The 12,059-nt window shown below is 44.2% G+C and overlaps 1 protein-coding gene across 3 annotated transcripts; it reads left to right on the plus strand.

The window, feature by feature from the left end:
- The first annotated feature begins 520 nt into the window (after nt 1-520).
- Nucleotides 521-6,248, plus strand: SLITRK2 (SLIT and NTRK like family member 2). Of its 3 annotated transcripts, XM_035712034.2 has the most exons (3): nt 521-591; nt 2,226-2,279; nt 2,804-6,248. In XM_035712034.2, exon 3 carries the CDS (start codon nt 2,847-2,849, stop codon nt 5,382-5,384), a length of 2,538 nt encoding a protein of 845 aa, XP_035567927.1. In that variant the 5' UTR covers nt 521-591; nt 2,226-2,279; nt 2,804-2,846; the 3' UTR covers nt 5,385-6,248. The 3 variants fall into 3 exon arrangements, with proteins under 3 accessions (XP_035567927.1, XP_035567925.1, XP_035567926.1); XM_035712032.2 differs by lacking the exons at nt 521-591; nt 2,226-2,279 and adding an exon at nt 2,408-2,542; XM_035712033.2 differs by lacking the exons at nt 521-591; nt 2,226-2,279 and adding an exon at nt 2,409-2,542 and having other exon boundaries at nt 2,816-6,248.
- The last annotated feature ends 5,811 nt before the right edge of the window (nt 6,249-12,059 follow it).

Below are 12,059 nucleotides of genomic sequence, written 5' to 3' on the forward strand. Positions count from 1 at the left end.
GTTTAGAAATATGGAGGAACAAATGCCCCTTTGCTGTGAAAGGAAGCTTAATCGTGCACTGCATCACTCCGCATCTAATGATGCAATTGCAATAGAGAGTGGGAGGCCATCGGCCGGCTGCCCCTCCCCCTCAGAGGACAGCTCAGCTCGGGAGCCCTTTGGCACCGAGAAGGGAACTTGGAGGCCCCAGAAGGAAAGGATCTTGCCCAAGACCACGCAAGAATTACAGGATGGGGAGGGGGCTCACGATGTCTGGTCCAAGGCTCTTCCCCAAAGGGACAGGAGAGGGGAAAGGTGAAAGCCTGAGAAACATTCTGGAGGAAACTGCCAGAGCCACAGGTTGCCTTAGCGTCCAAGTCTATAAACTATCAGAGCCCTTCTGGGGGAGGAAGGAGCCAAGAGCTGGTGTGGACGTGAGCCTAACCTGGAGGCAGGAAGGGGAGAAGCGGGGGCGGGGGGGGGGGTGCTCTCCATCCTCAGGCGGCTCCTTTTGCCAGTGGGATTGTCTCTATTCCAAAGCTGGCCCTGCAAGGGGACCTGTGTCAACTCTGTCTGAAGCAGGCTGGGACTGAAGAGGCGGGGAAAGCAAGTGTAAGTATGTTATGGGACAGGCGCATCCCCGGCCAATTCTTTCACCCCCTCTCTTCCACTGCCTCCTTTTCCTGCCTCACAAGAGGCTGCCCCTGGCCCTTCCAGGTAACAGCAGACATTCACATCTTGCAAATGGACTCCACACAGGGGACACACCTGGTTCCAGGGGACCTTAACCTAATGCAGGAGAAGGGAGATAATGAAGGCCATAACCCAACACCTGGCAGTTACTAAGGCTCTGAAAAGGTTATCTGAATCCAATTGAATGTCAGAGCTGGAAGGGCCCATACAGCCCATCCCCTTTTGCCAACAGCGATGGGAAGATCCAGAAAGAAGGGACATACCTGGCAGCAGAGCTAGATCAGAACCCAGGTCTACTGGATGTCAGGCCAAGACCTCTTCCATCTCTCGTCTTTCTCGGGAGCCAGTCTTCCTGCCTTCTGTGCTAGCTCCCCTGCCCTTGCTGCCTGGAGGCTTAGGCCCCCTCCGTGTGCTCCCACTCCTGGGCACCCACACCCAGCCAAGTGAGGCTCCGCCTGGCAGTGCCTCTCTGACACCCACTCCTCCTTCTTGCAGGCAAAAAGCACACGTTCAAACTTCATCATCCCGCTAACTATCAACCTTAGGGAGAGAAGGGTTTTGTTGTCGTTTCCCTCTAACGTTGAGCTGGCTTTTCAGAATCCAAGCAGATATCTGTTTGGCCAGTCACCACCGGGAAAGTAATTTTCTCAGTACTGAAACAAAGCTCTGTATGTAAAGCACAAATCCCCTCTTCGACCTCCTACACAGACACTCCGGAGCGGGCACACACCCTACCCAGCACCCAGAGCATCAGAGCCCAGAGCTAGGAGGCTGGCAGGCGGGCCCCAGTCCTGTAGCAAAGAGGCACATCTCCTACACACACACACACACACACACACACACACACACCCCTCGCACTGGGGAGATCTGGATCTCTGCTTGGGCATGTGGAATGAGACCCCACTGGAAGGGCCAGGAGGGAGTGGCAGGTGGGAGACACCACTAGAAGGGGCCAGAGGCCCAGGAGTCCCAGCGGTCCCGGCCCCTCAGCGGGGCCCCTCCTGGAGAATCCCTCTCCAGGAGCTTCGCCAGCCGCTCACCGCCCGCCGGGTTGGAGGTGGAGTAGTTCAGAATCAACTGACGCAGCCCGGATTTGTGCTTTGCGAAGCCACTCGCGGGGAAGGGAAGCATCTGCCCCTCCCTCCCCCACCGCGCGCCCTCGATCCACCGCCTGCCCCCTCCCCGCGTGACGTCACCCTAGCCCTGTCCGGGGGAGCCTACAAAACCTCTCAAATTCAAACTGCTAGGCGCACTGCCGCCGCCGCCACCGGATTGGAAGCGCGCGCCCAGGCTCGGCCGCCGCCGCCGCTGCCGCTGCCTCCGCCGCCCGCCGCCCGGGCCGGCCGGCTCCCCGACCTCCCTACGCAATCGCACCCCCGGGTCCCCATCGACTCAGCCCCCCGCCGCTCCGGCCCTCCTCTCCTCCCCTGCGGCCTGCCAGATTTCCAATTTCTGCGCACTCCCCCAGCCAAATTAGATCCGGCGGCAGAAAGCAGGGCAGCCCCCCGGGAAGCGGCGTCTTCTTTTACCTTGCTCTTCTTCTCTTTCCGAAGATGCTAAACTACTGGCGGACTGCGGAGGAGAGGGGTCCCGTCTTCTCCTGATGTGTGAGTAACCCCCACCCCGCTCTGTCTTTGCTCTTCCATCCTCTCTCCCTCCCCCACCGCCAGTCCCCTGATTTTCCCACCCCCTTTTTGCGCAGTTAAAAAAAAAAAAAAAAAGTAAAGCGATTTCTGCTGCGAGCCTAAGACGGGCGAGCCGCCCGAGATCTCTTCAAGATACCCCAGGGGAGGAGGTGATGGGCTGGATTTAGTAGGACAACTCGATTACTAATGACTCCGCGGCTGGCTGCGACCCGCCGGGAAATCAGGTGCAAGCATGTGTGCTCTGGGACGCGCGTGTGGGTGGGCCGGCGGGGGCCGGCGGCGGGGGTGGGGGGCGTGGGGGGTGGGAGGTGGAGGGCGAGGAGAGGAGAAACCGCTTGGAGAAATGCAGTGATTTCATTGTGCCGTGTTGCCCACTCCCCGCATTCTCCGTGCCTCCCACTCCGCCCCCTGGCTTTGCCATTTTAATCGGGCTTCCTTGTTTCTTTCTCCCCCGCATCCTGCTCTCTCCGGCACCCTTCCCCAAGGTTTGCCTGTAGGTACCTGAACTGACACCGACGGTGCCTAAAGATGCTGAGCGGCGTTTGGTTCCTCAGTGTGTTAACCGTGGCCGGGATCTTACAGACGGAGAGCCGCAAAACTGCCAAAGACATTTGCAAGATCCGCTGCCTGTGCGAAGAGAAGGAAAACGTACTGAATATTAACTGCGAAAACAAAGGATTTACAACTGTCAGCCTGCTCCAGCCCCCCCAGTATCGAATCTACCAGCTTTTCCTCAATGGAAACCTCCTGACCAGACTGTACCCTAACGAGTTCGTCAATTACTCCAACGCGGTGACTCTCCACCTGGGCAACAACGGGCTGCAGGAGATCCGCACCGGGGCATTCAGCGGCCTCAAAACCCTCAAGAGACTGCACCTCAACAACAACAAGCTCGAGGTGCTGAGGGAAGACACCTTCCTCGGCCTGGAGAACCTCGAGTACCTCCAGGCCGACTACAATTACATCAGTGCCATCGAGGCAGGGGCGTTCAGCAAACTGAATAAGCTCAAAGTGCTCATCCTGAATGACAACCTTCTGCTGTCGCTGCCCAGCAATGTGTTCCGCTTCGTCCTGCTGACCCACTTAGACCTGAGAGGGAACAGGCTGAAAGTGATGCCTTTCGCGGGCGTCCTGGAGCATATCGGAGGGATCATGGAGATTCAGCTGGAGGAAAACCCATGGAATTGCACCTGTGACTTGCTTCCTCTCAAAGCCTGGCTGGACACCATAACTGTTTTTGTTGGGGAGATTGTCTGTGAAACTCCCTTTAGATTGCATGGGAAAGATGTGACCCAACTGACCAGGCAAGATCTCTGTCCCAGAAAAAGCACTGGTGACTCCAGTCAGAGGGGCGGCCACGCTGACACGCATGTCCAGAGGCTGTCGCCTACAATGAATCCTGCTCTCAACCCAACCAGGGCTCCCAAAGCCAGCCGGCCACCCAAAATGAGAAATCGCCCAACTCCCCGGGTCACCGTGTCAAAGGACAGGCAGAGCTTTGGACCGATCATGGTGTACCAGACCAAGTCCCCTGTACCCCTCACCTGCCCCAGTAGCTGTGTCTGCACCTCTCAGAGCTCAGACAATGGTCTAAATGTAAATTGTCAAGAAAGGAAGTTCACGAACATCTCCGACCTGCAGCCCAAACCCACCAGTCCAAAGAAGCTCTACCTGACAGGGAACTATCTCCAAACTGTCTACAGGAACGACCTCTTAGAATACAGTTCTTTGGATTTGTTGCATCTAGGAAACAACAGGATTGCAGTCATTCAGGAAGGTGCCTTCACAAACCTGACCAGCCTACGCAGACTTTATCTGAATGGCAATTACCTTGAAGTGCTGTATCCTTCCATGTTTGATGGACTGCAGAGCTTGCAGTATCTCTATTTAGAGTATAATGTCATTAAGGAAATTAAACCACTGACCTTCGATGCTTTGATTAACCTACAGCTACTGTTTCTCAATAACAACCTGCTGCGGTCCCTGCCCGATAATATATTTGGGGGAACAGCCCTGACCAGGCTGAACCTGAGAAACAACCATTTTTCTCACCTGCCTGTGAAAGGGGTTCTGGACCAGCTTCCAGCTTTTATTCAGATAGATCTGCAAGAGAACCCCTGGGACTGCACCTGCGACATCATGGGCCTCAAGGACTGGACAGAACATGCCAACTCCCCCGTCATCATCAATGAGGTGACCTGTGAATCTCCCGCGAAGCATGCAGGGGAGATACTGAAGTTTCTGGGGAGGGAAGCAATTTGTCCAGACAGCCCGAACTTGTCAGACGGAACCGTTCTGTCCATGAATCACAACACAGACACCCCTCGGTCGCTTACCGTGTCTCCCAGTTCCTACCCAGAACTACACACTGAAGTTCCTCTCTCTGTCTTAATTTTAGGATTGCTTGTCGTCTTTATCTTATCAGTCTGTTTCGGGGCTGGCTTATTTGTCTTTGTCCTGAAACGCAGAAAGGGGGTGCCAAGCGTTCCGAGGAGTGCCAACAACTTAGACGTAAGTTCCTTCCAGTTACAGTATGGGTCTTACAACACTGAGACTCAGGACAAGACAGATGGCCACGTCTATAACTATATCCCCCCGCCTGTGGGGCAGATGTGCCAAAACCCCATCTACATGCAGAAGGAAGGAGACCCAGTAGCCTATTACCGAAACCTGCAAGAATTCAGCTACGGCAACCTGGAGGAGAAGAAAGAAGAGCCAGCCACGCTCGCTTACACTATAAGTGCCTCCGAGTTGCTCGAAAAGCAAGCCACGCCGAGAGAGCCCGAGCTGCTGTATCAGAATATTGCTGAGCGAGTCAAGGAACTTCCCAGTGCAGGACTGGTCCACTATAACTTTTGTACCTTACCTAAAAGGCAGTTCGCCCCTTCCTATGAATCTCGACGCCAAAACCAGGACAGAATCAATAAAACCGTTTTATACGGAACTCCCAGGAAATGCTTTGTGGGGCAGTCAAAACCCGACCACCCTTTACTGCAAGCTAAGCCGCAATCAGAACCAGACTACCTCGAAGTTCTGGAGAAACAAACTGCAATCAGTCAGCTGTGAAGGGAAACCACTTACAACCCTATGGCATCCAAGGATGCTGCTCCAAACTGTTGGAGGCACTACATTTGCTTTTGTGTGTGTTTGTGTTCTCCCTCTCTCAGCATCAATGGGGGACTTTGAAAATGTTTGGGGGATGGGGTGAAGCAATGATACTGCTTTTCCAAGTTTTCCTTTAAGTTATTTCTCTCTTGCTCCCCCCCCACCTTCCCCCCCCTTCTCTCCTTAGGAGTCATCATTGAACATGAATGTTTCTACAGTGCATTTTTTTCATATATTTTGTTTATGGTTTTGTTCCTTTTTTCCTCTTTTATTTTTCCAGTGTGGGAATGGGAAGAGGCGATTATAGTGAATGAAGAAAGAGTAAGCAAACTTTTCACGTAAAAATGGATATTTAGTGTATTTTGTAGAAGATCTCCAAAGATCTTTTGAGACTATAAATTCTTTTGTAAATAATGATATATGGTATTTCTGTCTTCAGTTACCAAGTATAGCCACTAGGCATCACTTCTTTGTGTTAAAGTGCCTTTGCACTTTAAGTACATTACTTAAATGTTGCTTTTAGCTTTGATAAATTGAACATATTTTAATGTGTTGTATTTTTGAAATTAAAAACACTGTAAAATAGATAAAAATGTCAGCTATATTAAGTCAACGTACAGTTTGCTTGAGTTATAGAAACCAGCCTGTCATCAAATGATTCTAGTTGTAGGACTTTAGAGATTTAACTGTAAAATATTTCCTTTCCTCTGGGTTTGTTCTAAGTGATTTTATTTAAGTCAACTAAGGGGATTTAACAGTGGACTAGAGGTAAGAAACTGCCTCCGTCGGGATTAGTAATTCATTAATAAAATATATTTAACCCAATATCAGAGTGAATTGAACAATTAATGCCCTTCCGTAAATCATTATTTTACACTAACATGGTCAGTGTTTTAGATTATTTTCCTAATTAAGAATGCATTACACAACTTGTAATATATTTTTTCTGCATTAAATTAGATATTTTTATATATTTAAATGAAAGAGTCTGTATTTCTAACTTTTTAATTGAAATTAATATTTTTTCTGCCTACTGAAACATTTTCTATAAACTCACACCAGTAGAGGCCGCCACACACCTCATTTAATAAAGACATATGAGCCATTAAATACCTTGAAGGAACACTTCAAAGGTGAGATTAAAACATCCCAAGTAAGTTCTCTGCAAATTCAAGGCAACAGAGACAAATGTGTACATCACTTTCTATTTCTTTTAGCATTAAAGATTAGATTCAGAATCCTCAATTTTCACATTTTCAAAGAAAGCAGCATTTTCCTCTTACATTTATTGAAGCGTTAATGGGGTGCTATCAGATCATGTACTATTTGCATCTCCAAATCAATTGAAAAGTACCTAAACCAAGAAAGTAAGCATCTTTTCTCTTCTGCCTTCTTGAGGCATGTGCTACTTAGATTTTTCCTTGTCAGCTCAAGCAAGCCTTTCGTTTTGGTCTTAGTATTAGAATGATTTTAACTAAACAAGTCTATATAACATTTATGAAGCCTTATTAGCCTGTAAAGAATTTTTAGATGCAAACATTATTGTGCAATTTAAACAAACAGCCCTTCTTTACAACAAAAAATAGTTTTGTTTTGTCTATTGTAAATCCTTATGCAACTGGGATGGTGATCTGCATATAAAGTAGTCCAGCTTTTCAATTCCTTATTAAAGCAATTGATGGCGTCTGAAAGAAGCACACTGTTTCCTTTTCATAAATAGGTTACTGCACATAATAATCCTTTATTATCATGTGGAGATTGAAGTGGATCCTGATAACTTACTTTTAAAGCTTTAAAATGACTAATAGTACATTGTCTGTGACTATAAACAATTCATGTGATAGGCTCTCAATTAGAAATTACTTAAGTCCAAATTATTTGGATTAATAACTACTGGTGCAAAATAGTTTTTTTAACAATAGAAGTCAATTATGTATATTTCAATGTAAAGGGCATTCAGGAAAAACAAATGCCTTTACCAACCCCAAATCTCTGAATATCTACAGTGACAAGCTAACATGTTCACTCTTTGATTAGAGATCATAATTCTTATCCAAATCCATTAGATCAAAATAAAAAATGGTGACCTGAAATGATCTACAGGAAAGTTAATGTAGTGAGATTTTTACATTTCCTAGAAGAGGAGAGAGAGTATTATGTTAACTCAACTTGGAGATAGCTCCTGGCAAAGCCACCTCCTTTTTGAGTGAAGTATATACATACACATATGTGTATGTGCGTATATGTATGTACGTGTATATATATACATATACATATATACACACACACATATATATACACACACCTACACACACACACACCTACACACACACACATAAGAGTTTCAAAAATCCTCTTGTGGCTGCTCTCATTTTGTGCAATGATAAATACAGAATACAGAGTACAGAGGTAGGTATTTTGGGAAGTGATTATAAAGGCAAATTAGTATACATATTGCGTTAAGATAGTTTTTAGGTTTCAACTATATATCTAACTAGAACTACTGATGTAGTGATTCCACTTCAGTGTTTGTTCTTATTCACCTGAAAGGAAAGTCATTCCATTATCCATAGAAAATTCAATTCATTGATCTTAAATAGAGATAGCTTAATATTCATTTAGTTACATTATTTTAAAGAGGCCTCCTGGAAGAACTCAGATTCATAAACTCTCTCGCTTAATCGTTAGGATGTAAATCTAGATTCTCATGCTCCTTAGATTTTTACTTCATTTGTATTAGGTTTTAAGATGAAATTGTTTGAATGTGGTTCAGACTATTTCATTTAAAGGCATCATACACCATATACTTTGAAGCTTTATTTTCTAATGCAATCACAAACACATTTACGTTTATTAACTTATTAGCATCCCCACTGACTATATTGTTTTGCTTTATCCACTCCAGTGCTATTTTATTTTAGGATTTTGTTTTTATCTCCTACAGCTGGATTTTGCTATTTCTCTTTTATTTCCTATGCAACCTATAATGGGTATGAGCATCAGCACAGCGAAATGGTTCCAGCCAACAGAATGTGATCTCCCCTGGGCCTGCCTGGAACAGATCTATATGTCTGGCCCTACAAATGGCAAATGGTAATTTCCTTCGATTCTAGCTCTTAATTGCTTTCACTGTTTCTGAATATACCTGTGACTAAGTTCGTATTGAAACACTCAAAAGAACTGCTTCTCAGTCTGGACACAATTGCCAAGAGTTTGATTTGGTTCTGGACTTTGGTCAACCTGTGTGCCTTTTTCATTCCCGCCAGCAGCTGGTGAGTAAGGAAATGATGCTTCAATTTCCTCTGCTTTGTCCTCTGACCTCTAAGGTTATTTAATTTTTCTAAATATTTCCATTTCATCAAGGGCTCCATATTTTAATGCATTCTACCAAACAAACAAACAAACAAACAAACAAACCCATATAGGGAACAAGAGAGGTTCTGTGATTTTTCAGATCCTAGAAATTCATTTTGATTGCACACATTCCAGAAACATACTGGATTGGATGCTAGAGTGAAGAAAGTTTTCCAGACGATTCTCCCGATTCAATCATTTCATTCATTCATTCATTCATTCATTCGTTCAATACATATTTATTGAGTGCTTGCTTCCTAGGTGCCAGGCTCTATGCTGTGTGCTGAAGGGGCACAGAGTTACTGTAGACAGGATCTCTGCCCCACCCCCTCGACCCTTACCCCACCCTCACCCCTCACCCCCTGCAGGGAACTTACAGCTAATAGAGGAGAACCTTATTTGAATGACAATCACCCAGAGTCAACAGTGGGAACAGTAATGAAATGCAGGAAGTTGGATTTTTAAAGGTGATTCTGTGCAATGAAGTATGAGTGATAAGTCATAAATAGACTAGCTACAGTGTAACCACCATTAACATCTCTTGAAAATCATACAGCTAAAAAGGCGGGGAAACCCACAAAAATAGAACCAACTTCTGCAGGATAGGGCCCAATATTACGGCCTGAAGATAGCTACATCCTCGTGCTATCTAAAGATCTACATTATAAAGATGAGTCCCAAAACTGTAAATACAAAATCACAAACGTAGTAAACATTTTCTGGAACATCCATGTCTTAGAGGCAGTATTTGCTCTATATTTCGGTGGCTTTAAAAGATAACATTTTGGCTTAAGTGTCGTTTGCCAATACAATGATAACATGACACTTACCGGAATCCTGAGAGACAAAATTAAGTACTGTATATAGGCGTACTTTGCTTCTCACAATGGTTGTGCAAAAAGTCACGTGTAAATTGAAGTTTTGTAAATCAAATTGTATTTTAAATGCATTAGGGGAGCTGCCACTTAGAGAACACTTGTGAATCCTTTTATAAAGCAGAAAACCATTTTATAGTACAAGTAATCACTCTAATTCATCTGTTTTGTATGTTGGGATTTTCAATATCGACTTTGCTTAAAACAGAGCCTACCTGCATAATAAGAGTGTGTTTTGCTAGTGCTGCTTGTGTTACCACTCTCTTGGTTGCTAAGGGCTCATACTTGAAAATTTGCTGCTGTGTTGTGTGAATTGAGCTATCGAGCGATTCTGTGATGGCACAGTAGCATTCCTGAACAGCCCAAGTAGCCAGCCCGTTTCAACTCAATTGAACACAGGACTCTTGTCAGCAGCATCTCCTCTTTCAGATGTGGCCATGTTTTCTTAGAGGGTAGTGACTCCTGAATTCACATCCTATAAAGTGCTTAGAGTCACAGGTTTTATAATAAATATGGTATTATGTAAATACATTGAACTGCATGTGCGTTTGGAATTTTTTAGCAGTATTTTAGCTTGAAAGTACTTGTACGAATACTGTTAGATTTAGTTGCAAATAATTGTTGTCAAGTTACTGGAATAAATGGCAAATGAAACAAGCTCTCGTGTAGACTTCTGTGCCAAATAGTGACACTGTTTCAAAACTTGAATGTCAAAATTTGGACTGTTAATTGGCCAACTGAAATACTGAAAAAGTGACCAATTACATTGTGTTCTATTGGATAAACTGTTTATACAGGCATTTTATGCTAGACTTAGCATTCAGTTAATAAATATTCACTAGAAAAGCACATTTGAATTAGTTAGAAAAGTTCTTTACAATTTTAAGAGGAATTAATGACAAAGTATTTTGAATTAGAAAAATTCTTTAGAATCTTAAGTGGAATTAATGACAAAGTATTACTGGAACTTTGATATAAACTGTTCAAATGTTTACAAATTAAGGTCTTCTAGTCCTTATATATTATAATTTACATATTAAGGGTAAAATGAGTTTCTTTAAAACATATTAATACTTTTCCATGAATGTCCATTAGTATCAGACTTAAAAATTAAAAGTAAAAAGAGTAACAAAAACCAGTTCAAACAGAGATGTCTCTCCAGGAATTGAAAGTCTACTGATTTTCCCCACACACCCACCACACACACACACCCACTCCACAGCCAACTGGTTTTCATGATAAAAATTCCAATACCAGGGGCACCTGGGTCGCTCAGTGGTTGACCGTCTGCCTTAGGCTCAAGTCATGGTCCCGGGGTCCTGGGATTGAGTCTCGCATCAGGCTCCCCACAGGGAGCCAGGAGCCTACTTCTCCTTCTGCCTGTGTGTCTCTGCCTCTCTCGCTCTCTCTGTCTCTCATGAATAAATAAATAAAATCCTTTAAAAATTCTAATACCAAAAGTAATCTGATAAATTTATATTTTATAAAATAAGACAGATTGACTTGCAAATCCAAGGAATAGAAACTATGAATTCACTCATGGAGATGTTATCACTATGTTTGCAAAGACTAGAGTTAAAATGAGAGAGAGAGAGAGAGAGAGAGAGAAAGATGCATTTGTTGCTCTAATTGTGTGTGTATGTATATATATATATATATATATATATATATATATATATATATACATATAGCAAAGTGGCTTCTTTGGCTATTTGTATTTGGTTGAACATCAGAATATATTGCCAGGTACACTCCATTCACAAATGTATAGCCTAACAAAGGATTTGAGATTCCTGTGGTGAACAGGAAGGTATTGAGAACAAAGCATCCCCTTCTTGAGATTATTAAGTCGCTATATGCAGAATATATCCAGCATATTCGTGTAGCCTTCACAAGATGGCTAAAACAATTAGACTAGCCTCATTTTGAACTGTTTTGTTGAAGAATGAGAGCTGGTGTTTGATACACTAGATTATCTGGTCATTTAAAAAGATTGCCTGGGTGGCGCAGTCGGTTGAGCACCCAACTTTTGGTTTTAGCTCAGGTCCTGGTCTCAGGGTTGTGGGATCAAGCCTCCCATCAGACTTAGTGCTCAGCATGGATTCGGCTTGGGACTCTCTCTCCTTCTGCCCCTCCCACCTTTCTCTCTCTCTGAAATCAATCAATCAATCAATCTTTTAAATCAATCAATCTTTTAAAAAAAGATTACTTGAAAGGGAATGGGAACAAAAGCAATGCATAGCTCCCTATTCTGAATGCTGGTCATCAGCAAGTCAGATGTGTCCATTGATACTGAAAAAAGATCATCAAGATAGATGTTGTCATTCCAGAAGGGGTCTGGAAATGCACCTGGATCCATGTTTCCCTGGGCAACCACTTGGTAATTAGTATACATCATTTTTATTAA

The sequence above is a fragment of the Canis lupus genome, chromosome X, assembly GCF_003254725.2.
Source record: "Canis lupus dingo isolate Sandy chromosome X, ASM325472v2, whole genome shotgun sequence".
In the NCBI taxonomy this organism is placed as follows: Eukaryota; Metazoa; Chordata; class Mammalia; order Carnivora; family Canidae; genus Canis; species Canis lupus.

Coding starts and splice junctions, on each gene's coding strand:
- SLITRK2 (XM_035712034.2), top strand. CDS start 2,847: ATGCTGAGCGGCGTTTGGTTCCTCAGTGTGTTAACCGTGGCCGGGATC.